Source organism: Aythya fuligula, chromosome 7 (genome assembly GCF_009819795.1).
Source record: "Aythya fuligula isolate bAytFul2 chromosome 7, bAytFul2.pri, whole genome shotgun sequence".
Taxonomy (NCBI): domain Eukaryota; kingdom Metazoa; phylum Chordata; class Aves; order Anseriformes; family Anatidae; genus Aythya; species Aythya fuligula.
In genome coordinates, this window is record NC_045565.1 from 19,046,275 (window position 1) to 19,071,442 (window position 25,168).

At 42.5% G+C, this 25,168-nt stretch overlaps 1 protein-coding gene across 4 annotated transcripts in view; it reads right to left on the reverse strand.

The window, feature by feature from the left end:
- The window catches only part of ARHGAP22 (Rho GTPase activating protein 22), a 149,425-nt gene extending 124,553 nt beyond the window's left edge, over positions 1 to 24,872 (reverse strand). For 3 of the 4 annotated variants that reach the window (XR_004253472.1, XR_004253471.1, XM_032190987.1), the window contains exons 1-2: positions 24,102 to 24,872; positions 7,725 to 7,924 (exon numbers count right to left, since the gene is read on the reverse strand). Coding sequence is in view for 2 of the 4 variants with exons in the window: in XM_032190987.1 (XP_032046878.1) it covers positions 7,725 to 7,924; positions 24,102 to 24,135 (234 nt within the window). In the remaining 2 variants the exon portion in view is untranslated. The remainder of the gene's footprint in view (positions 1 to 7,724; positions 7,925 to 24,101) is intronic. The other variant, XM_032190988.1, reaches the window with a different exon arrangement.
- Positions 24,873 to 25,168: the final 296 nt, after the last annotated feature.

Below are 25,168 nucleotides of genomic sequence, written 5' to 3' on the forward strand. Positions count from 1 at the left end.
AAGAGAAGTGTCTATAATTCCCCCTAAGGACCTGGAGGCACATGTTTTCATAAAAATAGGCAATACTACATCTGTAAACAAGATGACGTTGTTTAAGGTTTCTATCTTGAAGTGTTATAGCATAAATCTCATTTCACCTTGTCAGATAAGCAATAAGAATGTGACCTGCTTCCAGAGCGCATATAAATAATCAAGCAGGCAGAAGATCAATGGGAATTTCAGTTAAGATAGTTTTAGCTTTTGCACACAAGCTCAAAGGCCTGATTAATATTGATCAATTAAAACCTCCACATGGTCTGTAACGAAGTTTTCTCGGGGACACAATGTCTTCCTGAGTCATGTGGACATGCCTGCATCATTGTCCTTTCATTCCCCAGAAGCAGGTCAGATGCAAATCCTAATTTTACAACTGTTAAAGAGTTGTAAGGATATAGTCCAGTAGCATGCTATTCAAAATTGAATTCCAATAATAAGTGTGTGGTAACATTTACACTGGACAAAGAAGTCCTTATCACTAATAGTTTTCTCCCATATACATGGAGTTCACATCCGTGCAACCACTGATATGAACAGTTTGGTGCACTACAGCTAACAGATACCCAAAGCACTGTTTCTGCAGAACTTTCAGAGGATTAAAAAAGCTAACGATACCATATCTATTAAATAATAAAATGTGTTTTAGTAGCCACAACTTGCTCAATGTTACATAGAAACAGAACAGATTCTCCAGGACAGAGCTTAACTAGCAAACTACTACAAGTAGCAGCACAGCAATATCATGTTCTGCTAGTAGCCTATTAAAAAGGAAACTGAGAAGGTGGTCTGCCACTCAATAACAAGTAAAAGCCTGGAGCAGGGAACTTAAGGCTTCTATAGAATATTTCAGAGACACAATAAGTTCTTGGGCTTCAGCAAAGAGTTTAGCATCACATTCTCAAAAATAGCAGATGGGAATTCAGCTTTACATTCCCCCAAGCTTCTCCTTTCAAAGGGTTACTCCTCAAGGGAACCTTACAGAAGTTCCTGTCACCCAGGGTTAATGGCTTTTTAGCACCCTTGTTGACTGCAGGTAGCTCTATTCCCTCCTTCTAAAGCATCATAATATTGACACAATTTCTACTCCTGGGACAATGACAGTAACAAATTAAGGTTTCAGTGAGTCACAGGTTCTTCAGTTTTGTCCCCTCAAGAAATTCTAGTTCTGTCATCCAGGCAGGATTTACTTTAGCAGGAGAATCAGGCACCTGCTTCTTCTCAGTACCAGCACCGCAAAACCTACTCTGACAAGTCAGGGCAGCGCTGTCTTTTTCTGTCCGCAACATACCCGGCTCTGGTTCCCAAATCCCATCTGTTATCCATACAAACTCCAAGGACCACAGGGAAAAGTGGCAGATGCCAGATTCTATTATGAGGGCATTGGCTGCCTGTAAAACCCTGAAGTTTACAGTCTTGAGCAGTAGAACAAAGCAGAAACTGGTCCGCTGCAATAGCCCCGTGAAGAGCTGCAGATAATTTTCACATCTAAGTAAGTGAGGGACGGTGTGACGAGGCCAGAAGGCGTGTGGGGGGGTGGAGCAACCCTTAAGCAGACTAAGGGTCACAGTTTTACCAGGGGTGTTGAACTTTGGTCATCAAAATCAAATTACCTTGAAGGCAAGAAGTGAGGAATGCAGAAGCCTCCATTGCAGGTAAGTACCCAACTTGCAGTGTAGGAAGACTGCCAGTACTTACAGGGTCCTGAGCAACAGATTACATTAAGTTCAAGTCTCTCTAGCCTTTACATACAAGTCTATCCATAATGATGGATCAAATTACTGAGCAGGTAGATGCAAAAATGCAAGATGCTGCCAACATCCTCATCCATCTGCCATGGACGTTTCAGGCTCACAGGGGAAAAAAAAAAACATTTCTGTGCTCAGTAACAATGAAATTTATGCATAACAGTTTAGCATGCAGCTGTAGCAAGTGGTTTAATAATAGGCTATAATGAGTGCGTGGATGGCAATGGTACTACACAGGCAGTCTGTCACTCTATAATGCCTGTACTGACTCATCAGGAGGCAGCAGTACAGGGACATTGTCTGGCTTATTCAATTACATTCCCTCTGTTCAATGACTCTGGTTAGAGGCCTGGCAGTCAAAACAATGACTACATGAAATATACTGCCTAATATACCACTTCAACTAGGAAAGCACTTCGCTCAAATGCTGCAAGGATCTTTTACAGACATACTGAAGAACTTGAATAAGAAGAAATTTATTTCAGTTGGAAGCTTTATCCATGCCTGTAGTGCAAAGTATGTACCCACTAGCTCTGTGGATATAGATAGGTAAGAAGCTGAAAATCATCCTGAGTAGTGCTTCCAGATTGACAACTAATCATCTTTAGCACTATGTTTAACCTAGGAGCATTCCCTCACTATTACAATTAAACGTGGTTCTCTAAAACAGAAAAAACTGGATGCTAGACCAGCAACACAAAAAAAAAAAAGGCATATGAAGCGGCAAGGAGTTAGAGAAGTATTAACTAAAGGAATTCTTGAAGATAAACGCGCTCGGGCAATGCTCAGTGCATGGTAAGAGTATTCCCAATCAGTAAGTTGCAAGCTAAACACGCTGTGTACACATGCAAATATTGCATGGTGACTACTACTCTATCGTCAAGTTACCCTACTGCTACTCAGCACAGAGTTAATTACAATTTAAATCTTATTTTGCAAGAATAAACACATTTTATTGCACATATCTGCTGTCCTATGGGCAAACTGATACAGCTGACCTAAACATTTTAAGTAGCCCTGCTATGGTTTGATTTATTCAATTATCATTTAATTGTTGTTATTAATTCTCTTAACAGCTAGGTGATCTCTTCTCTTTGAAAGCTCTTCAACATCATACTCCCTTCCTCTAGCTATCCTACTGCTTTCTTTTTTCTTTTCAAAGGACACTCATTTGTAGTTTGTAGTACACCTCTACTCGTACCATCCAACTTAATACTGTAAAAGCAACCATTTTAAATGCATAATTAAGAATTTCTTTTATACTCTTACACTAATATTTATTAGTCTTATACCCACTGTATACCATCTTACACTACGTAACATCAAGAAGTTTAGTCTCCAGCGATGATACAGTGAGGTCCTGAAAGCTTTTCTTATTCCACGGTCAAAGGAGGCTTTCTTTCTTGCCTGAGATCGTTTCTTTCTTTGAGCTCTGAGCCAGTAACTTAGCCACAGATGGGAAATCCCTGGGACAACTCAAAAATCGTTCTGAAAAGCACAATATTCATTCAGGAAAACGAAACCGGTTGCACCAGCCAACACTTCAAATCAAGGCACCCTGAGCAGAGACCAGCAAGGCTTTTACATTGGTGCAGCGGCTGAAAGCCTCAGCCATAGTTCCTGTGTAATAGATACTGCACAAGCAACCAAAAAACAAAGCAGGATTTAGACCAAGACCAGCAAAGAAACCATACCCTCCCCTTCATATCAGCTCACGAAAGAGAAATTTAAGCATGCAGCCACTCTAATGTCTGCTTTATAAGAAGAAAAAAAAACAGTGATTTCAGCAAATAGTATCTCAACATGTTAGAGAAGTCCTTTCCCCTGCACTTAATGGGAGTACTGAGCACAAATATTTCTTGTGGAGATCTTTATAGCAGCTTCAAGTGTTAAATTCTTTAGCAATCTTCAACAACATTCACTGAAGTCTATGCAAATCTTATTGTAGATCAATAAAAGTAATACACTACCTCTGCTGCTATATCCTGGGCATCCTTACCCAACAAAATTCTTCACAGGGGCAACACATCTGTTCTACGTGATTTTTTTTTTTTTTGTCAGTTTCTTCTAATTCTCTGAGCTCCAGATAAAAGTAAATGCAACCCACCTCTAAAAAACATACTCCGCTTTCTTGTTGCACTACTAGTATATCAGAACAGCAATATCAACATGCTGCATCAACATTTAGGGAAAATGGTTGTCATTTCTTAAGTCAGAGTACCCAGTAGAACAAAATTCATTGCTTTCTGCATTCTACCATGGTGCAAGAACAAAATGACAGGTCTTCTTAGGTCCTTCTCAGCAAATATTCATTTCCCCTTCATGTATAACAGAGAAGTTAGTTTGGTATACCTGGTCTCAAACTCTGATGCTTGGGTAGACCTAGATACAGAACCAGTAACCATAACTATAAATGAGAGCCATTTTTTAAAATCAGTCATTTTGCAAAAAGAAGACTCCTTCAAGTAAAGATTCCCCATCAACTCCCTTGATGCTATCTTCCAAAGGAGCACAGAATAATTTCTAGGACATTTGACTAGCGATCAACTAACCTATTCCTCTTAAGGTATCTTCAGGATGTTTATTTGATACAAGAGGAGTCAAGCAAGGATCAATCATTGTCACACTGCTGTGCATGGTTTACTCTGCTTTGCAGGTGACAGTTAACATTCTCCTGCATTAGTCCAAGAGCTGCAGAGATTTGCGAGAGAGAAATACTGTGTTTTAAACTGCTGTGAACTGAACCAGGGAGAGCCCAAACCAATTTACATGCAGCTGTGATCTTAACCTGGGAGGGGCTCATCTTAGATGTTATTTAGGGCCTTCAGAAATATCAGAGACTTATGTAAACACATATGTACATACAACCACACCCACACTCCTGTGCTGGAGAAAATCAGTCCTGTGTTTTAGTAGAAACAGCATCACGTAGAAAAGCTTTAAACATGAGTGATTTGTTAGCAGCTGCTTGTCCAACATAAGGAGAGATTTTAAGTCATTTTAGGGTATAATAGTCATCTGTCAAGACTAAGGCTTTCACATATGCAGAAGTGTTAAAGACGACTAGAGACTGCTGTCAAGAGTTTCATGGGAGTTCAGAGATACGCCAGATGTGTCTGATATCTGTAGGAAGATAAGGATCCCTACAGAAATCTCCCAATCAGCAGGACATAGAAAAAACTATACAAGACATCCACCATTTCTAGAATTGAAGTACAAAAACCATGCAGCACTAATGAACAGTTTTAGCAAGCTGGGGAGACTGGGCTTCGGAGCTCTGAGCCACACTCAAATATCTAAGGAGGTACAGGTCTTACTCTGCAAGAACTGCCTTATGCTTGCATACCCTTGCCTGTCAAATCATCAACCAACCAGGCTAAAAATCCAGGAGCAGCTGACAATGCTATGCAGACAAAGAGGAAAATGGTGCAAGAGTGAGCAAAACCAAGAGATCATGACAGGAGAGAAGGAAGAACATGACAAGCATGTGGCTACCAGACATACCACTGAGATATCCAATTGGCCCAGAACAGGAACAGTACAAGCTGTGTCATGATCCGGTGGAGGAACCAAAAAAGGGAGAGGACCAACACGAGCCTCTACGTATCTTCAGTCCTTGAGTTCTGCAGACAGTATGTCACAAGGTCACTGAATTGTGGTACTTGTGAGCCAGCAAAATTGGAGAAACAGAAGTCTGCCTCCCATGGCCTCCCTCCCCCTAGAAGAAGGTCAAATTGTTCCCCAGCTTGCTAAATTAATTTTTGCTGACAGATACACACTCCTCCTTCCAGACACAGACAGCACAAATACTTGCCTAAATTCCTTCCTCTCAAAATTTGCATAGAACAGCAATAACTCCCAGGTGTATATAAAACACACTAAAACACATTACAGCCCACTCTCAAGTCCTGCATGCTGGCATACAAAACCCACACACTCTACCCACACAGGCTAGCCCTAAGCAGCTGGCTCACATCGCTCTGCTTAACAATGGGAAATAATGAGGCCCAGCTGACTAAGCAAGGCTCTTCACTCTTGCCCCAGCAATCTGGAACACCATAGCTCTTGATGTCAAACTCCAGCCTCACAGATGACCATAGAAAGATTTGGAGGTCAGTCTAGGACAAAGAAAAACTGTTTTCACATCGGTGCTTTTTCAACAGAACTGGCTTAGGTGAATTGAAAGTAGAGAAGAGTGAACAGGTTAAATGGCTGCTCATTAAGTACATTTTTTTCCTCACACAGATTGTTGTGGTGCAGCATTTGCATTTATGGGCTTGCCAGAAGATACAATCCTAAAAAGTGGAATTTGAAACATTTGTGTTGAGAGGACTGTGGCAATGCAAATACTGTAGGTTAGTGAACATTGTGCCATTAAACTGGCCTACTTTGCAATTTTCTCAGTAAGTTTGCAAAGCACCTCATTCCAGCTCCTCTTTCCCTTGCAAGTCAACAACAACCTGAGAGGCAAGGAGGAAAGCAGACTGCACATTCCAACTCAGAGGACTATGCAAAGCCTCCTGGAAAGGAACAGGTCAATAACATCACATGCAAAACCGAGAGTGCCACTGCCTTATAAAATAGAGAAATACAGCCCAGCTACCTAGAGAAAAATTGTCCAGGCTACTTCACTCCACCCTTCCGCTCTTGATACTGGTCAGGAATTCATGCTATGCTTCAAAAGTTGTAAGTCTGGTGACAGCTGAACCAAAGTGGTACTGGCTTCTAGATCATATTTTGACCAGTTTTGGGGGGAACATCGTGCACAGTGGGAGCGGAGAAAGAGACAGGGAAACTCTTAACCAATGGTGGACAGCCAGCCAGTGGAATACATGTATGTTGCTGTAGAAAGCAGCTGAGTATAAAAACAAAGATTTAGAGAGACACTATACATACAGATAACAAATTTATTGAATGATTACAGATGAAGTACTAGATACAGCCTTAAGAAAAGGGTGTTAGGGGGCTCAATGCTGTCCAGCAGATGAGTTAATATGACAAACCATTCCATATTTGCTACTGCAAAGCTGCCACAACTTCTAACTGCTAGATGCTCTCCTCACTTGGATGGAACATATAAGCTTCGATAGACCTCATATTGCAAAAATAACCATTACATATGATAAAATAATATTTAGCTCACTACTGAGCTTTGTTCAGATCTTTCTCCAATAGCAGACAAGAACTGAAGGACTGCAATGGGTCAGGAAAGAAGTCTCAGGGAGCCAGAAAAAGCTTCAGCAGGAGAAGACGATAGCAGCTTCCAGCAATTGCTCATGGTCAAAGATAAGGGCTGCCCAAACTTGGCTACTTCAAGCCATTTACAGCACTATTCCACTAAATAAAGTAGGGTTATGGCAATCCTGTCTTTCGTCTTACTTACACACTCACCACTCTTGTCTTCAACCCTCTTCTCAATAGCACAACCTAGAAAAAGGTTATTCCTTCACTTCTGGGCTCCATCCACTTTACACCTTTCCGATTACACCTGACAGTGACAGCAATTTCTTTTGCATATTTACAGCTTACAATTCCTACCTTTCTCTCACATAACTATGCTCTTACTAAAGTAGCCTCCCTGAAATACTAACAGTGTACTGTGTAAGTGATGCCTTATACTTAACACCTTGCCTTGTATCTGGTGAGACGTATATAGTAATGAAAGTTTTGACTGGTTACATGGCAAATAGTTAACAACAGGTAGAGGTAATTTGTTTTGTTTTAGAGTTGCTCAGCATGCCACAGTAGGTAAATAAATAACTTCTGATGTTCTCCCAAACTCTGCAACTTATCCATGTGGTAACTAGGTCTCCTTGCAACATCTCTTGCTTTGAGCATTCTCAGTGCTAAGAACAACTGAACTGAGGTCTCAAACTAAAGTACTGACTGTGACCCACATAAAGTAACAGCCAATACACTGTACAGTTCTAAAAATAGTCTTACCTGAGGTTTAGTTTCTTCCTCATCCTTATAATAAAAGAGCTGGTCCCCACGCAGCACAAACCACCGCTGCTGCCAGTTCTTCATAATGCTCCTCTGTTTCTTCAGCCAGCCACACTTCAGCACACGTTCTTGAGGGTTAGGAGAGGAAGGTCTGGAGGGAGGCCCAATCTGTTCACCCATCACCAAACTCTTTGATCGGGCTGAAAAAGCAATTACAGAGAAAGTAAAATAATGAAATAAGGATGAGAACAAACCAAGAGAACAGACCACTACTTGCACTCTCCTCCTTTCAGCAGGAATTTGCTTTTAAGGGTGTACATTCAAGTTAGTGACAGCAAAACAAATCAAACATCAACCTTTTGGTACTGCTCGCTGCAACAATCTTATAGGCAGCACAGTACCTCCACTGCTCCTACTCCCTCTTCCTTCATGGCAAGTCATTACTTGCCCCCAGCTGTACATGGGAACAACAATATTGCTCTATCCAAAAGAAGAGGATGTGCAGATATTGTGAGGAGAGTACAGAAAAGAGAACAGGAGATACTAAAATGAAATATTCTTACTGCCACTGAGTTGGTTGGTCAGTGACAACAGCTGCCACAGGAGGAAACAAACACACACTGATAAAGTCAGAACTGAGAATGACTCAAAAAGGGAATAGGCACATAGAGGTAACATAGCTATACAGTATGATTCAAGTCACCTGAGCCTTTTGAGCTTTCCGACTTTGAAGCAGAAAAAACACAATGGAAATTTTTAAAAGGGACAAATCTACTAGTTTGGAGTAGCAGATAATCAGATATTGCAAGTAAAAAGTGAGCTCTCTAGCATAGAGAGGTTACATGATCTCATAGGTCTTCTCCATTTCTACTTCCTTTGAATTTATGAAGTTATGAAGTATCTTATAAAAAAAGTTATTTACTATCTGAGGTCATTTTCCTTCATTAGAGCAAGTCTGCTCACCTCTCCTGTAACCACCCCACAGGAGGTCAGCCTGTCCTCTGACAGCATTCCAGTTTTATAGGAAGAGGGCATCACTTTATTTATTATTTTTAAGTGTAAAACTCAGTGGGAAACCTTGTCTGACATGCAGATTTTTTCCATTTCTTTAAGTTCCTAGGGTGAGTTCCACTACAATAAAGTTTGTCTCATGCCTCAATCAAGAAAGCTATAGGTTGAACCCTATTGCCTACTGTAAGAAGTTTGTTTTCAGCTGGACTCTAAAAATTAATTAAAATCTTGAAATGATGTAAGACATGCTGATAGAGAGTTACAGCTTTTTCTGAGTTATCTTTCCCTTATTTTTGGCTAAAATAATTTGCTGAATTTAAGCTGAACTCACATAAAGCATTAGTTCCACATTAGTGAGATCTACCAGCAAACTTTGTATTTGCTCAAGTAACCCAGTACTCCCCAAACACTTATTTTTACATATATATATATATATATGTATGTATGTAAAATATATAGCTCTGACGTATCTGGGCTTATTCTTATTAAGTTTACTCACTATAGTCTTAGCTCTGACAGGACTTTTCATTCTAGCAAAGTATGTAAAGAATCGCTTGCCTTCCACGAAGCTAACTGAAATCTCCATGCCTTCATACATCCCTTTCTGGCAACACAGTGCCCTCTAGCAGATGATTATAGAAGTACCACATACAACTTTGCCTGCTACCCCCCATCACTCTCAAGAAAGAGAGGATCCCATTTCGTGCATGTGCAGTAAAAAGCAGACTTCATATTTAAATCTCTACTACACAGGTATATAAGGGCTTAGTTGAAGGAACAGCCTTTTCCTCATCCCAGGCCATGTTTTATAGCAAGGACCAAGCTGTTATCTGTAACAGTCCCAGGTTCCTTTCCACATCCATGTTTACAACATACCTTATTACAAATATCCCAAGAATTTGCTTTTCCAAATGGAACTATGTTTCTTGGACAATGCCTTAGAAATTAACCTATTTAGTCTAATAGCACCAAAATCTATACTTCAGGAAGCACCTCAGTCACCTCCACACTACAGCACCTCAGCACCTTCCAGATTGTGTCATTCCCAGTAGTTTCCAAATTCCCTGTCTGCATACAGTTATATAAACCCTCTCCTACCCAACGCAAATCAGATTTATTAGATTTAACTGGAAAAAAGCTACCTTTTTTATAGCATCTATATTGACAAAGACCTAACAAAAGACATCATTCAGCATTGTCATAACCCAAAGTGAGCCTTCCTTCACACATCCTTTGAGGTTACTTGCACAGCCCTGCCTAGTAACAATTTATTATAGGGAAGAGTTGAGGCTTTCATGATCAGACACTAGAGGATGTATATCCTCATACTTTTATTTTAAGCAGCACCACACGTTAGTCAACTGCTATGGCTGTTAATTCTTCATGCTGTCTTAGCTTTTCATTTCCTTAGAGCTTCTAGTCATGACTGTAATAGTTTATTTCATTATGGAGATAGTTAGCAACCTCATCTGTAAGTCAACAACACAGACCAGACAAATTTTTAGAAGAAGGAATTATTTATGGCTATTAACAGCATTGACGTTTATATTGCATGCTTCATGGAATAAAATAATTGCATAGAGAGGTCAGAAGAAAGTTTTCAGATGAGTACAGCCTGCCTTTAAAGGAGTTGGTATCTCACAGTGCTTGGATCAAATACCTACTTTGATAATCCGATCCAGTACATCAAGCCCCTTGTTCTTAATGGTAGATATATATATTCTTAGTACTCATCTATTTAACAGAATTATGGAATCAGCAAAGCATAAGGAAGAAAACAAATCAATAAATCAGGCATACAACAACTCAGCAAATACTTTACACACTCTAGAGTTCTAATCCAGTAATGCCTTTTCAATAACTCCAAACAGTTTGGTTTTGCTCTCCACATTTTCATGAATTGATTATTGACTCAGAAACACAGAAAAGCACTAAACAGAAATCAATGTAGAAAGGATTCAAGCTCCCCCTGGAAGAAAGGTTTAAGATTCACTTGCACAAAGCAACAGTACTGAAATGCCAGCTACAGGACATACCCACTCAGAAGCAGGAAAAATGACAATTACAACCCAGCAAGTTTATTACAGACCATATAGACCCACATCCTTGATGCCAACAACAGTGAACCAAACCTCTTTTAGGAACCATTAGATGGCAGGAATCATTAAATGGCAAGAAGCAGAATTGCTTCCAGCTGCAGGAGTATTTGCAAGGTCTGCAATGTTCCATATGGATGTTGTCTTGGCTAGATGAAGGTGGGAGTAGGCACTGTGAACAAAGATGAGCAACGATGACTGCTGTACTAACTACCTGAGATACACCAAATAAGCTCTTCAAAACCCCCACACTTGACTGCCATGCCTTTGCTATTAAACTCAAAGATTATTCCAAGGAGTGGACAGACCAACTCAGATGGAGCCATGCTGCCATTCCTTACAGAAATGGGAATCCCTATCTAGACAGGGCCAAGCTGGGATGCAAAGTTACTCTTCAGTTCTCCCTCTTCGCCCCATTACCAGAATATCAGACATCTACAAGAGTCCGCTGCCACTCAGACCTGCCTCAGAGCAATACACATCACCACTTTCTCATCACTTTGATTGTCTATCTTAAGCATGCACATCAACACAGGTAAGTTCCTCTGCTACACTTCTTCCTTTCTCTACCCACACCATTCCCCTTTTCTGAGCACAGTACTGACTGAAAACATTTGACAGTTTCTTCTTTCCTTCCCCTGCTCAGACCACTACAGATTTGAACAGTCATTGAGAACCTAGCTAAATCAGGGACATTGAATTGCATTGACTTGATTAATTTCAATATCAATTAAACTTGTGGTCTTTTGAAATTTCATAAGCAATTAAACTAAATCAATACAGTCATTAAACAGAGTCTGGCTGACAAATTGTCCTTCAGTGAAGGCACTTCGTTCTAATGTTCCTTCAACTAATGACATAGTGACACCAGCTATTATTTCTGATAGTATTTAAAACACTAGCCACAAAAGGAAGAGATCTTACGTACTATAAGCAATATTCTCAGTTTTTACTTAACTCAAACAGTGTCAAAAAAAGCCCCGACAACACAAGAGATACATTTCTTTTCACCAAGTTGTAGGAAAAAAATATTTGCTTCAGATTTGTTTTGTCTGTAGTACACATCTGTATTTGTGTTTGCATTTGATTGCTGAGATACCACTGCCAGCAAGCACAAATGAAACCAAGACACTTCCTCAACAACCTGAGAATTTATCATCTTGAAACACAGTAAAGACATTAAGGGAACAATGTTTGAAATCACAGAATTGTCTAGGTGATCAGTGATAAGATGTATGTAGACAACTAGAAGGATATAAGTTTAAAGAAACTGGCAATGGCTTTTTGTTCTCTGAAGCCAAATAGAGTAGCAGTCTGCACTGAATCTAGAGGTTGCTGCACAGCCAAGTGCTTGCTCACATTTTGTGACCTGGAAGACACATACTACATTTAGGAGTACTGCCATAACAGCAGGTTGTGCTCTATTAGTTTTACTGAATGAAGCTACACCTCTCTATTCAGAACATTATACAGAATATTCCAGGATTATACAGACCAAGACAACGTGCTGCATTCTACCACCCTTCCTTGGTTCCTTGTGAAGCACTAATGCAAGCTCACACCAAAGTAAGACTTCAGAAAAGATGTACTAAAGCTGTACCAGGGTGCCTGGCAAACCAGCAGGTCCCTGAATAAAGCAAGTCCTGCCCAAGGGTACCAGCTGCAGAACAGAAAGACTGCAGAGTCCAACAGGGGCCTGGCGAGCAGACCCAGCCACAAGGGCTCAGAGATCAACCAGAACAAGAGGCAGCCTGAAGAATGACTGCATATAAACCAGCACACTTGAGCTGGAGGATTTAGAACTGTATTGCAACTACTTGGGACTTCATCATCTCTCCAAACATGTCTGGGCAGGACCGGTGCATGGTTTTGCAACTGAAAAACTCAGATAAAATACAAAATTCTGGAGATGCTGCTTCCACAGCTGTACTGTGGAATATTTCACAGCCCAGACTTGGTTTGTTTTTTAAGCTATACCAGCTGTAAAGATACAATGAAGATACTCACTGCTGAGCAGCCTAGCCCCTTCACCGATAACATGTGCACATGCCAAAAAGTTCTGAAGCATTAGATTGCATACATTCTACATACCAGCATATTTTAAGGGTAAGCATGCTGACAGTACCTGGCAAAACAGAAGGCAAGATCTCCTGCTAGCTAGCAGGTTAGTACACCCACACAACACTGCTGTTCTATACATACTCCTTCAGGTACTGAAAACTATTTAACACTGCCATGCCCTGAGCTCAGGCTTCTTCCAAGGTTTACTAGCCTAGGCAAAGCAGCACTCAAAGCTGCCTATAGCCTTCCTAGAGTCAGAGCAGGCTTAGATCTTCGCATCCATCTTCAATAAGTATGCAGCATTTCCTTTTAGAACATGTGGAACAACTCTTCTCCCTATACTACAGTATTTACATAACACCATCAGAAACCAAGAAGGCAAGACACTGGTTTGAGGGCTGCTGCTTTCTGAGTGGCATAAAGGAATTAATCTTGGTCTTCTGTGTAGTTCAAGACAACAGCCATGGCTTTTCACCACTTTACAAATGGTACAGTCAGCTCTGTATAAGGCATGCTCTAAATCAGAAAAGTTATTTTATACTCCAGTGACCTGTGCAATATGACCAGGAGAATTGCTTATACTCATCAGTTACTTTGCACAAGTACGCAGTTAGTGCACCTAAACGAGGCATTGGGGCGATCAGGCTGAACAAAGGTAGCAATCAGTTTGAATCTTTGCTATCTTTTACAGTGACCCAAATGGTCGTGGCTTCAGTGAAATATGCTAACATTATTTTGGCTAGATCTAAGTAGAAAGTACAGCACACTGGGAGCAGACATGCATGGTGGAACAGATTGTGTCCCCCATGACCCACACAATACTTATGTCAGAGATTTTCTTTAAGTCCATTATTATTTTCTTTAAGTCCAACCAAAATAATTCTTTGATTCTACATTAGGGAGAAATAATCAGATCTGCTTCAAAAGCATGCTGTTAATCCAAACCAAAATGGATATTTACATGTATATAAACATCCCTAACTACTCCAAATGAAGACACTAGACAGGATCTGCCTACTGACCCAGTAGGTTGGACTAAGGACAGAGACACATGCAGTAGAACAATAGATAGTGAAACTTTTGGACATTATAGTAACAGACTATTAATATAATGGCTCTTCACTGAAGGCTTACTTTAAGCCTTAACTGTTGCACCCATCCATTCTCATCTTAGTTCTACTGCTCACAGTGTATCTGAAGTAACAGCACAGCCCTGTCTGTACAAGGCAAATGAAAGTGTATCCAACAGGTAAGCGAAGCCCCTGCAAAAAAAAAAAAAAAAAAAAAAAAAGCCTGTGAAAGGACAAGGAATAAAGACAACATTCACTTAGCACCCTAACTACTGGCCTTTTAACCCTCAACACAAGATACAACGTGGGGTCTGTAATGGTTGTTTTATTTTCAGTACCAGCTAGTTTGCTACTGATCATGCAGCAGCAGCATGTGTTAGCTTCTCTGTAAGAAAATGCACAAAATACATCACAGCCCAACCATTCAATTTTGCCTTTCATCACTCTTACAACCTTTTCTTCACTAACACTGGCCTCCTATCCCAATAGGATGAAGTAGTTTTGCATAGCTTGCTGCACATCATATTTTAAGCAAGCCATTCAGCATTGCCTTGTGTGTATGTTCCTCGGCTTGGAGAAGGCTAGGTAATACTCTGTTCTTCAGACAAGGCTAGAGAGCTACAAGCTCCTGCCATTAATTGAACAGTAGTCACTTGAGTAATGCTCATATGCTTTATTTATTTGTTAAGCATTGAAAGGGACACAAAGAAGATGGATAGCCAGTCCATTATAATTTCATGCTATTCTATCCCAGTAGACAGCAGGTTCAGCTTAGTTTCATTATCAAGAGAGATTCAATGTTGGTTTTCTGTTTGTTTTCAGAAAAGAAAAAAAAAAAGAAAAACAGAAGAGAAAGATATGATTAGCAAGAAGACATAAAGATAGGTAAATGCCATAAGCAGTAGCTCAGAATCCTAAATTCAACATATTATGTCCTTTGTTATTGTAAAAATCTGTTACAGACCATACCATTGGACAGCCCAAGTACAGAAACCAGTTTACTGCAAAGGTCTGCATTTTCAGGTCTGCACCATGCGCTGACAGTTCCCAACTGGAACCACTGCAGCAGACTGTTCAGAGGACAAAGCAGCACTTCGTTCGTATCCATTTGCCACTTAGTTCATATCCATTTGCTGAGTCAGTTTAAAGCATGCCTTCACCACCAAAGCACGCACGATGGGCTACAGAACCATAGCAAAGCCAAGCACCACTCTCCGCTCCCACTGAACCTTGGCAGCATCTCTTGAAAACTGTCCATCATCTCCATCTGGTTAGTTAGAACTGCCTACCTGACGAACACTGCTCAACTCACACCCTGCTGCTGGCAAAGCTCTGCAATTCCTTGGGCAACCACGCTGAGCTACAGCTCACCGCTGCCAGAAGAGGGAAGTCTTACTCCCTTCTCCCTACACCCACACCACTCTTTCCTTCTGATCCACCCAGCCTTATGTTCCCACACTTCACTGACAAGCTCAGACCTTTTTATAAGAATAGTTACTCTCTGGAATGCCAGGAAGTCATCTCAGATTTCTTTTCCCCTGCTATTTTAGCGAGTCAAGTCAGGTCACAGAAAGACGACTGAATAAATAGCTTGTGCCCCCTCCACAATCAGTAAAAACCTCTTGTAATCTTCCCAGTGGGTATGGATTTAAGACTTCATTTTAAATAGTGTTCCTAGCCATGGTGGACTGAGGGACAGACAAAACACACTGGCCACAATCACATTCATGTTGGAGCAGGGACTGTACTAAACTTGTACAGCACCAAACACTGTGGGATCCTGGTCAAGGCTGCAGCTCTTCAGCACTACAGATACAGCACATAGGTCTGCTGCATCATAATAATTCAAGTTAGTCATATACCCTGCATTCACCAATGCATTTATAACAAATATTAATACCCGTGACATGCCAAGTACTTGGTCCATATTCTTCAGATGCTGCAGTGGATGCCAACGTCACTGGTATCTTATACTAACCGGAGACATTTGTCTGCCACACTCCCTAGAATACCACTTCCCCAAATTATTATGAACTGAAAATGGTAACCAGGAGTAGAGAAAACTTCGTCAAGGCCTTTTGTCAGTAACACTGAAGTGATAATGTCAGCCAGCTGCTTTCAGGAATAAAACCTACCCATATTCAGCAATACCTCATTTCTCTTATACAAAGATCACCACAGGTATTCATTCCTACACTACTCTTAGGGCATTACACCAACAGCTCCATGTTGATTTCAACATTTGTTATGTCTGTTTTCTATGTGCAAACAGCACCTGTCCCCTTCTCTGTAAAACAGGTCCCTCAGTGACTTGCCTTAGTGACAGTGTTATTTATTTGGGAGACAGAGCTAGAAAAAAATCCAGGAATTCTTACTCCTACATGTCTCATAATCTGAACACAAGTACACAAATTATTTGGCTGTTTGTATAAGATGTCATGGGCTAATACCATAGGGAGGGGTTCTCCTAACTTGGAGGTCTACACAAGGTTAAGCATTAGACTGTGAAACTCCCTGCCGACAGTCCTCCCAGAGATCATGATTGATCCAATCCTTTCTCCTGCAGCGTAACCACTTCACCTTAGAACAAGTGTATACAGCTTCCTCATCACTTCATAGAATATCCCAAGTTGGAAGGGACCCAGAAGGATCATCGAGTCCAATTTAACACCACACACCATAGTTTTGGGTGTAGTTTTTGTTTGTTAACTTCAAGGAGTTCACAAATAATGTGAACTTAAAAGCATAATGTGCTTTTAATTACATGCGTTAAGAGGAAAGATACTCCAAGCAACTTTTTTAAACTCCAGAGAACACCTAGTATCTCCCCTATTAAGCTATTCATAAAGACAAATTTACTCTCTTTTGGGCATGAGACACGCACAGAGAAGCTCTGTTGAAGGCAAACACGCTAGAAGGACTGTCAGCAGCAGCCTCCCTCCCCCATGCTAGTTTCAAATACCTTGAACACATACAGGCCTGGGCATGGATCCTTTCCTTTCCTTTTCCAGCTCACCAGATGGCTCACACTGCACCCTCATCAAGGGGTTCCCCCCCTGCCATCATGGTGTGGGAGGGCCTTCATCATTGCCTCAAACTACCTCTGCCTATTATGCAGGGAGCTGGAGAAAACACATCAAGCTGTTTATACTGCTGTGCTTGCCTATTAACTACCAGCAATGTGAAAGGAAACCAACAAGGAAAAATAACGTAATTCTGGTAGTAGCCTTGCAATGAAAAGGAATACATTTATACAGGCTCCAGAAGGAGCAGGTGACTGACCTCCCAGGAGCGAGGTGCCAGCATTTGTAGTGCTACCACTGTGCTCTTTGCCAGCCTGTGCTTGCTCAGCAGGTGTTTTACAGCTAAATTAGAAAGCCTATGGCTTTTTCACTTTTAAATATTTAATCTCCCCCCACACACAGTTTATCTCCCTGGCAGCCCAGCCGCCCTTCAAGCGGTGTTACTGCTCCTTCCTAAGGCCTCAACCATTGCCCAGGAGGCAAGGCTGTGGCTCGTTATTTCAAATCCAAATGGCGTGCGCCCAGTAATGGCCTCTTGCCTGCAAAGTTTTGGGGCTTGCTCTACAGAAGGTGATCTCCTGCCTGAGCCTTCAGGCCGGGCCAGAACACTGCTATTGCCAAAAGCTTCACCTAGCTCAGCATACACCACAAAACCCATGTGGAAAGGAAAAGGCATCTCCACAGGGATAGAGAGGCTCACCCCTCTGAACAGCCCAGGTCCTTCTGTCATGGATCATACCACCGAGTAGCAGCAGGAGCTGAACCTCTCTCTTTGGAGTTATGCCCCAGTTATCAGTTTCTAAGACCTTCCCCTACATACACACAGCCACTGAACCAGACAGAGACAGAGCATAAAGCTGGTAATACAGCTCACTGCGCTGCACATCCCTTACCAAAATAGCAAAGTGCTAGGAGTCTGACCACTACCAACAGGACAGGAATAATCCCCTACCTCTTTCACCTCCCTAGTGCCAGACACAGCACGCAGGGACACCCACGCTCTTATTCATCCACCCCAAGCTTCCCCATCCGGTTTGGGGCTATTCTTTCCTCCTGCCTTCAGGGCACCTATAAGCAACTAGCCCAGCAGCACACCAGGCTCCAACCCCAATGCCTCCCTCAACAGCCCACAGCATTTTCTTAGGATTTTAAGCTCAACTCAGCAGCTTTACCTCACGTTTCTCCAAAGCAAGGAGGTGAGACTGAGACTCACACCACAAACAGGGCTTGCCCCACAGTGCCTCAGAGGCTCCTCACACAAGTTCACAAACCACAAGCCATAAACTAAATTGGTTTTACTAGCATTTCACTCTAGCCTTTTACCCACATACCTTTCTAGAACACAGCTCCTGAAATTGCCTCTTCTGTCTCAAAGAAACCCTATTTCTAGGAAGGGATATAGTGAGCCTCCTCCTTGCAGCTGGGCTTCCCCAGTGTAATGTTGACCCTGCCATGCCAGCTGCAGCTAGTGACTCTGATTGCTCCACACCATGGGGGCTGGTGTGCTCCCACCTGTGTTGGTGGGCTCTCAGGGGCTCGAAATTTCTGGAGGAGTTCACAGCTCCAGGGCTACTGACTTTGGTTGCAAGAGTACAAGGCTGGGTGTTATTGTTTGCCTGGTAAGATGGAGGTGCCAAGGTGCAGGCCACCCACATGCTTTGGAATAGCTGTGTGCAACATCAGCCCCTCAAACCAGAGCTGCATCATCGGGGCTGCAGAGCCCTCAGAGTTCCTCTCCACAGAGCTAAGAGGCTGCAGGTGCAAAGCTGTGGTTTGTGAAGGGGACCAGGTGTCTGTGAGAGTTCCCCTTTTCTGCCTCACACTAGCCAGAGAAACAAGCTTTTCATGCAGCATGATTTTGAAGAGGGTACAGCCTGAGGAGCCTGCACTGGGCAGTCCTTGAGATCTAGGGCCTGCCCCAGCAGTGTGGTGCTGGTCCCTGCTAAGAGAAGTCACTGATAGGCAGGAGTTGAGAGCAAAGATGCCCCCAGTTTGCCCTGTATGCCCGAGGAAAATAGCAATGTGACAATTAACTGCTGTGCACAGGGCAGCAGGAATGCCTTCTGTAGAGGACTCAGAAAAAAGCCAGAGGGTTGATCCCTCAGTAACCAGAGAAGCCAGATTGCACTTTAGACTGTTTGGCTGCCTCTGGGATATTATGAACTCCATTTACTTCACAGTTCCTAATGTCTTCTCTCTTCCATATCCCCCTTTTTTTCCCCCCATAAACTAATTTTCACACTTTTTCTTCTCCTTTGTGTTGAAATCTCATTTAATCGCTATTTTTTGTTCCCTTGTTAGGCCTCATCTCAGCTTTTCCTGTTGCAGACAGTCTTGCTATCGGCACCTGCTACTGGGCCTGTGTGGTTGCTTCTTAGATGCGGCCCAGCCCCTGGGACCTGAACAATGTCAATGGTACTGAAAAATTAACTAGCTTAGCCAAATATGACTCTGAATAAGCAGCATCTTCTAACAGAGTCAGAGGTCACCTTCACTGGTATAAAAATGCCCTATTCGTTTTCCAGAGATGTTGCACATCAACGTTCATTCCTAAGCCTGGCAAACTCAGGCTAGGTGAGACCTTCTGAAAGCCATGACTGGTTGATAGCTTTCTGCTGTTGTTAAGGCTTCTTGAAGAAGTGATTAATAGCAATTTCATTTAGACAGGAAATCTTTAAAGGGATGACCCCAATCGCTCCATATTTCTGGTACAGAAATAAGTTACTACTAGCAAACCCCACAATTTCATACCAGTACATTCATCCTATTGTCCTCCACCTGCTCAAGAACTAAGGTTGCAGGGTTGCATTCAGATATCTAAGCCCTTAGCTGGTGAGTTCTTACAGTCAGATGTGTTCTGGTGACACAGAATGGCCAGTTAAAAGCTGCTGAACAAGGAGGAAGGATAATTCAGTATTCTTTCACACTACACTAAACTTCAGGAAACTTGTTTCAAGTCCTAGCTTTGCCTTGGAGCTTTCCCTAATCCACAGAATGTAAATGTTAACTGTGAAACGTAGCATATGCAAAGGCAAATCCATTATGAATTGTGAAGTTCTATGAAATGGTAGTGAAGTGTTGGCCTCAAGTAATGGATTGAAATAAAATTATCAGTTCTGAATAGGCGTGTTGTGACTGACAATTTTGGAGATGTCTACGTTAGCAAATAGTGCAGATCCTTAGGAGTGCATTTGTTAGACAGTTAATGACATGTAACTAATATCCTTACTACATATGAATTTTAAGGGGCTCTGTTTTGCACCAGTACTATTTTGGTCCTATACAGGATCATCCCCAACAACACATTACATTCCTATATCCCTTAACTTTCTGGCTAACTTGAACATGTGTGTGCATTTACAAGATCATCAATGTGTCTTTTGCATAGTCATTTGGGCATTTTCTTTCAGAACATATATTTCTGTTGAGTATTATATGAGAGTTTTCTCTGGATACACAGATATGGTTATCTTTCCTCTATCCTGCCTCCAATTTTCTTTGAGCTTATAGGAGTCAACTGTATTTTGACTTGTCTTTTCTCCTTTCAAGTCTGTCTGGATTTAGCCAACCAGATCACAAATTGTTAGGATGGAGACTGAACAATCATGTATCCTTAGTGCTGTAAGAAATCAGTTTAAGTATAGTGTATCTGTGCTCCAGAAATCAAAGAAACAGCACTTTCATTAAAAATACAATGACACCATTGCAAAAGCACTGAATATTAAAGCATAGCTGTCCTCACTGCAAGCACATGAAGCTTACATTGTACATGTGCACACTCCCAGAGGGGTATAATAATACTTTACCCTCTAAAGTTCCTCCTGCCAAGATTACTATACATCATTCTTAGAAATGTTTTAAGTATGCTAAAGCCCACTTTTCATTAAAATTGAATTATGATGAGTTTCAGAAAAGAAAAAAAAAAAAAAAGAAAAAAAAAAAAAAAACAAGAAAGAGGGGAATAATGCAATTTTACGACAGGCATGTTGAAGGATACGTGAGGAAAAAACAGCCTGTCTGCAGCAGGCTAGCTAGCTAAAATGTTTCCCATCATCTTTTCCAGTCTCTAAGTTTTAATTAAACAGTAAAAAAAAAAAAAAAAAGTAATTCTTATGACTGTGAATAAAATTTTCAACATACTGTAACATATGCGTGAATGTGCAGCCAAACAGAAATAATAGATCAGAGAAGTGCAGACAATTCCTTAATGTCAGACACCCACTAGTACAAAGTCCTAGTAAGAAGAGAAGGTTACATGTAGTTCTTCATGCCTATATAACTGAGACAGACTGTGCTGAAGACAGGAATACGGTAAAGAATCTATCATGTCAGCAGTTCTTTTGCGATAGAGAGCAATACCTTCATAACACTTATTAAAAAACAAATGTGCAAACTTGTAGCCAGTCCAGCTTCTATTGCCAAGCACATTTAAAAGCAACTGGTCAGATACAGTCTAAGAATTTCTCAGAAAAGCAGCAAATGTTTTGCTTCATTTTTTCATACCTTAAGGGCAATGAAACAAAAATGCATTCCTTGAGACTGAAGGATGGAGTCTGAAAACTGCTTTCCCTGCTCTCCATACTTAAAGTTCTCTTGCCTCCACTTTGGAAGACAGCATTTTTATGCCCCATCACAGTAAGTGACAGGAAAGAATGTGAGAATAGGAGATGTTTTCCATTGCAGTCACTTATTTCAGAATTCTGGAGTCCGCCAACTGCTGTACATAAAACATTGTAGATGAAAAAATAATGTAAAATCCATTCAGGCCTAACCAGGATGAATGATTTTCCAGAAGGCCCATTTAGGCACATTAAGATTTCCAGTCTGTGAGATTTTACACCTTACTAGGCATTATGAAAACGATGTACCTCTTAAATGAATGTGTCTGAGTTACAGATGCGAGCTTGCTGATGAAATGGCAAGGACTACATTACACTGACAGTTACCTCTCGTAAGGCCAGTTATCTTTGTTCTCTACCATACCTATCACGGATATTGAGAGCTACACCTCAGATGTCAGACTCAACACTCTGAAAAGCCTTAATGTCTTTAAACCCAGGACCTATGTGAACAGATGCAGGGAGCCTGAAGCAAAGAGCAGCACATACAGACAAGGTAGCTTGAGTAATTCAACTACAATAAATCTACAGTAAATACAAGAACATCTCTGGGTTCCACTTTATTACTGCCTCCCATCACACTCCAGTGAACCCAGAGTCTGTAGCCAGAGCATTCTTTTTGATCCCTTCTCATCTGCTCAGAGAAGTCATGCTGCCAACAACTATGTCCTCAGTAGCAGAGCTAACAGCCTGCCCTGAAGTCAACAAAGCTCATGCAGCAGCTTGTGGATTTCCAGACCTTGTTGATGCTCACCATCAGCTAAAGATTTGTGCAGCCCTTCTCAATATGTTGCTTGCTCACCTTTTACTATCTGAACCTTCATTAACAACCCCAGCAGAGAGGTCAGGGAGCAAGAACAACCATTTTATATTCACTTCAGTCTTGCAAGGTGGGACGCTTACCTTCAAAGAAACATTCAGCCATCTTCAGCACTGCCTGTTTGCAGCTCCTATGAATGACAGCTATAGAAGAGCCTTGCAGGATTAGGCCCAGCCTGGTAACTAATATTTTGCCAAGGCATTACAAAAGTAGGAAAATTCCTTACGTTTCAAAAGGCATCAAGACAGCTCTTTCCATGAGCTCTAAATTCACTCAGAAATAAACCTACCACTGCACAGTTAACAAATCAAACTCAGATCAAACCCTGAGAGAATGACATATATTGCTATAAATTGAAATTGAATCACAGAAGTACACTGCAGTTTGTCTTCTGAGCATCAGTAACCCACAGGGATCTAGGATATGCCTCATAACTAGACTTCAATATATATTTATATTCTCTTATAGATGAAAAAAGTGGTAGTACAGCATATAGTTGTGAAAGCCTGTTTCCTTCCTCTGCCACAGATTTCCTGTACCACTTTAGTCACATCAATTAGCTTGTGTCTCATCAGAGCTACAATAACCCACAGGAATGCTAGATAATAAATGTATTAAAACACTTAAATAAGATCAGGCACCCCTTAGAAGGGGAATGGCAAAGAGGCAGCATCTACAAAAGATGTGCTGAACTTCTACAAAATTGTGCAAGTAAAATACAAGTACCTATGAATTAGTGTGGATGAGATTGCATATATACAACCCAAATAGCAGAAAGCTGCTTCTTCTTTTTTTTTTTTTTTTTCTTTTTCCTAAGATACTGCTACTTAATGGACTGTTGGTATTTTAAGGACTGTTCAGAGCAAAACATTGCTTTTAGATAGATATGTATGACCCAAAGTGACATGTATCTGGTATTATCTGTCTCAGAATCACAGCAGTTAGAACCAGTGACGCTTTTCTATTTTATAACGCTGGCATGGCAGAGGAAAAACCTAATCTTTACATACGCTTCTGTGTCTGCTTTTGCTCCTAAGTGACATTAATCTGTTTCTGTTTCTGATGGGCGGGAAGATATCCTCCCGAGACTGCCATTAGGCTGTGAATGGCAATGATGCTCAACAAATGCCATGTCAAGAGAGGAGCTGGAGCAGCAGCAGGAGATCACCCAACGCAGCCCCTGCCACAGCATCTCCTCCAGGCGAGCCGTGCCCAGCCCTTGCCGATCGCTTTACGAGCAGGGCTGCAGGACTGCTCTAAGCAGCTGTTGCAGACCCAGAGCAGGTTTTCCTCCCTTCCTTCCTTTGTCCTCGCCAGCAGCTCCCACCAAGTGACTTTCCCCAGCGCCTGCATCCCGGCCCGGAGGGGCAGCGCGCTCCAGCAGCCCGCTGCTGCGAGGTGCCGCAGGTGAGCCTGCCACACCTGCCGCCAGCCGCCAGCAGGAATTTCGGCATGACAAGCGCAGCATTAGCAACCCCCACAGGGGTGCAGAGACTCCACCGAGTCCCAGGTCGGAATCCAGCGCTTCAATCCCCCCCGGCACCGCAGACCACCGCGGGGCCAGCCCCCTCCCTCCCACCCACCGCTTATTGCCCGGAGCCTCTGCCGCCGCCGCTCCCTCCCCTCGCCCTCCCGGGGAAGTTTCCCGGTGTGGCCCGGCGCCCCCCGAGGACTCACCTCGCCGGGCCTGCCGGATCCGGGGGCTCAGCATGCTCCTTCCCTGCCGGCAGCCTCGCCTCGCCTCGCCTCAGCGGGCGGCCCCGGGCCCGGCCGCCGCCCTCCGCCACCTCGCTCAGCTCCCAGCTCTGGCTCGGGGGCGACGCTTCACGTGGGGCTAAATAAACCGTCATGCATTATTTATCCGGCCTCGAATTAATTCCCGTCCGATCTCAGCGCTGAGTGCCTAAGTAATTACTGCCGATAAATCACTAGCACGCAGACACGAGGGCTGGACCCGGCTCCTTCTGCTAATTGGCCGTGCATCGGTGTTATTAATATGCCTCTTCCAGGGAGCAGCGTGGATCCCGCATCCCCCCTCAGCATCTTCCTCCTGTCGCGTTCGACAGACGCTTCAACTCGCCAAGGACGGAGAGCTGAATCTCTACCAGCTCGAGCTGGGGGGAAAAAAGGGCACAAAACACACGCCGAGGAGCTTGTGCATGTGCTAAGGTTGTGCACTGAAGGAAACACAAAGTGTGCTGGGCCACAGGGCAGTGGCATGCAGGGAGCACCCAGGGGCTGCAGCCCTTCTGGGAAGGGAATCCAGCGAGCACCAGGGAGATGGGAGAAATGACAACGGTTACTGCAGCGCAGAACAACAGCTCTTCTCTGCACTGACAGTCTGGTGGGATGAGCACAGGGGAATGCCAGCACTCCATCCTAGCACCAGTCGTTTCTATTTGCACTCCTTGCTAAGCTCTCCTTCGCCCCATCCTGGGAAGGAGCAAGTCAGCAGTGGGGAGAGTAAAGGACAGTTGACAAAATAGTTAGATACTAGCAATTAGTATCTATAAACTACAAATAGTTGGATGAAAATCAAATCCAATTGACACATTCTGCCCCTGCTTGTAGGGCTCAAGGGCTGCTCATAGCATGAGCTCACCATCCCTATCTCTTGCCTAGCAGGTCCTTTTGCAACACAGTAAAGTGGGTAAACATCTCCCTGGCAAAGTGCATGCTCTGCAACATCACCCTGCAGGTTTACATTGCTGAGTTGCATTGACAACAAGCACCTGAGACTGGCA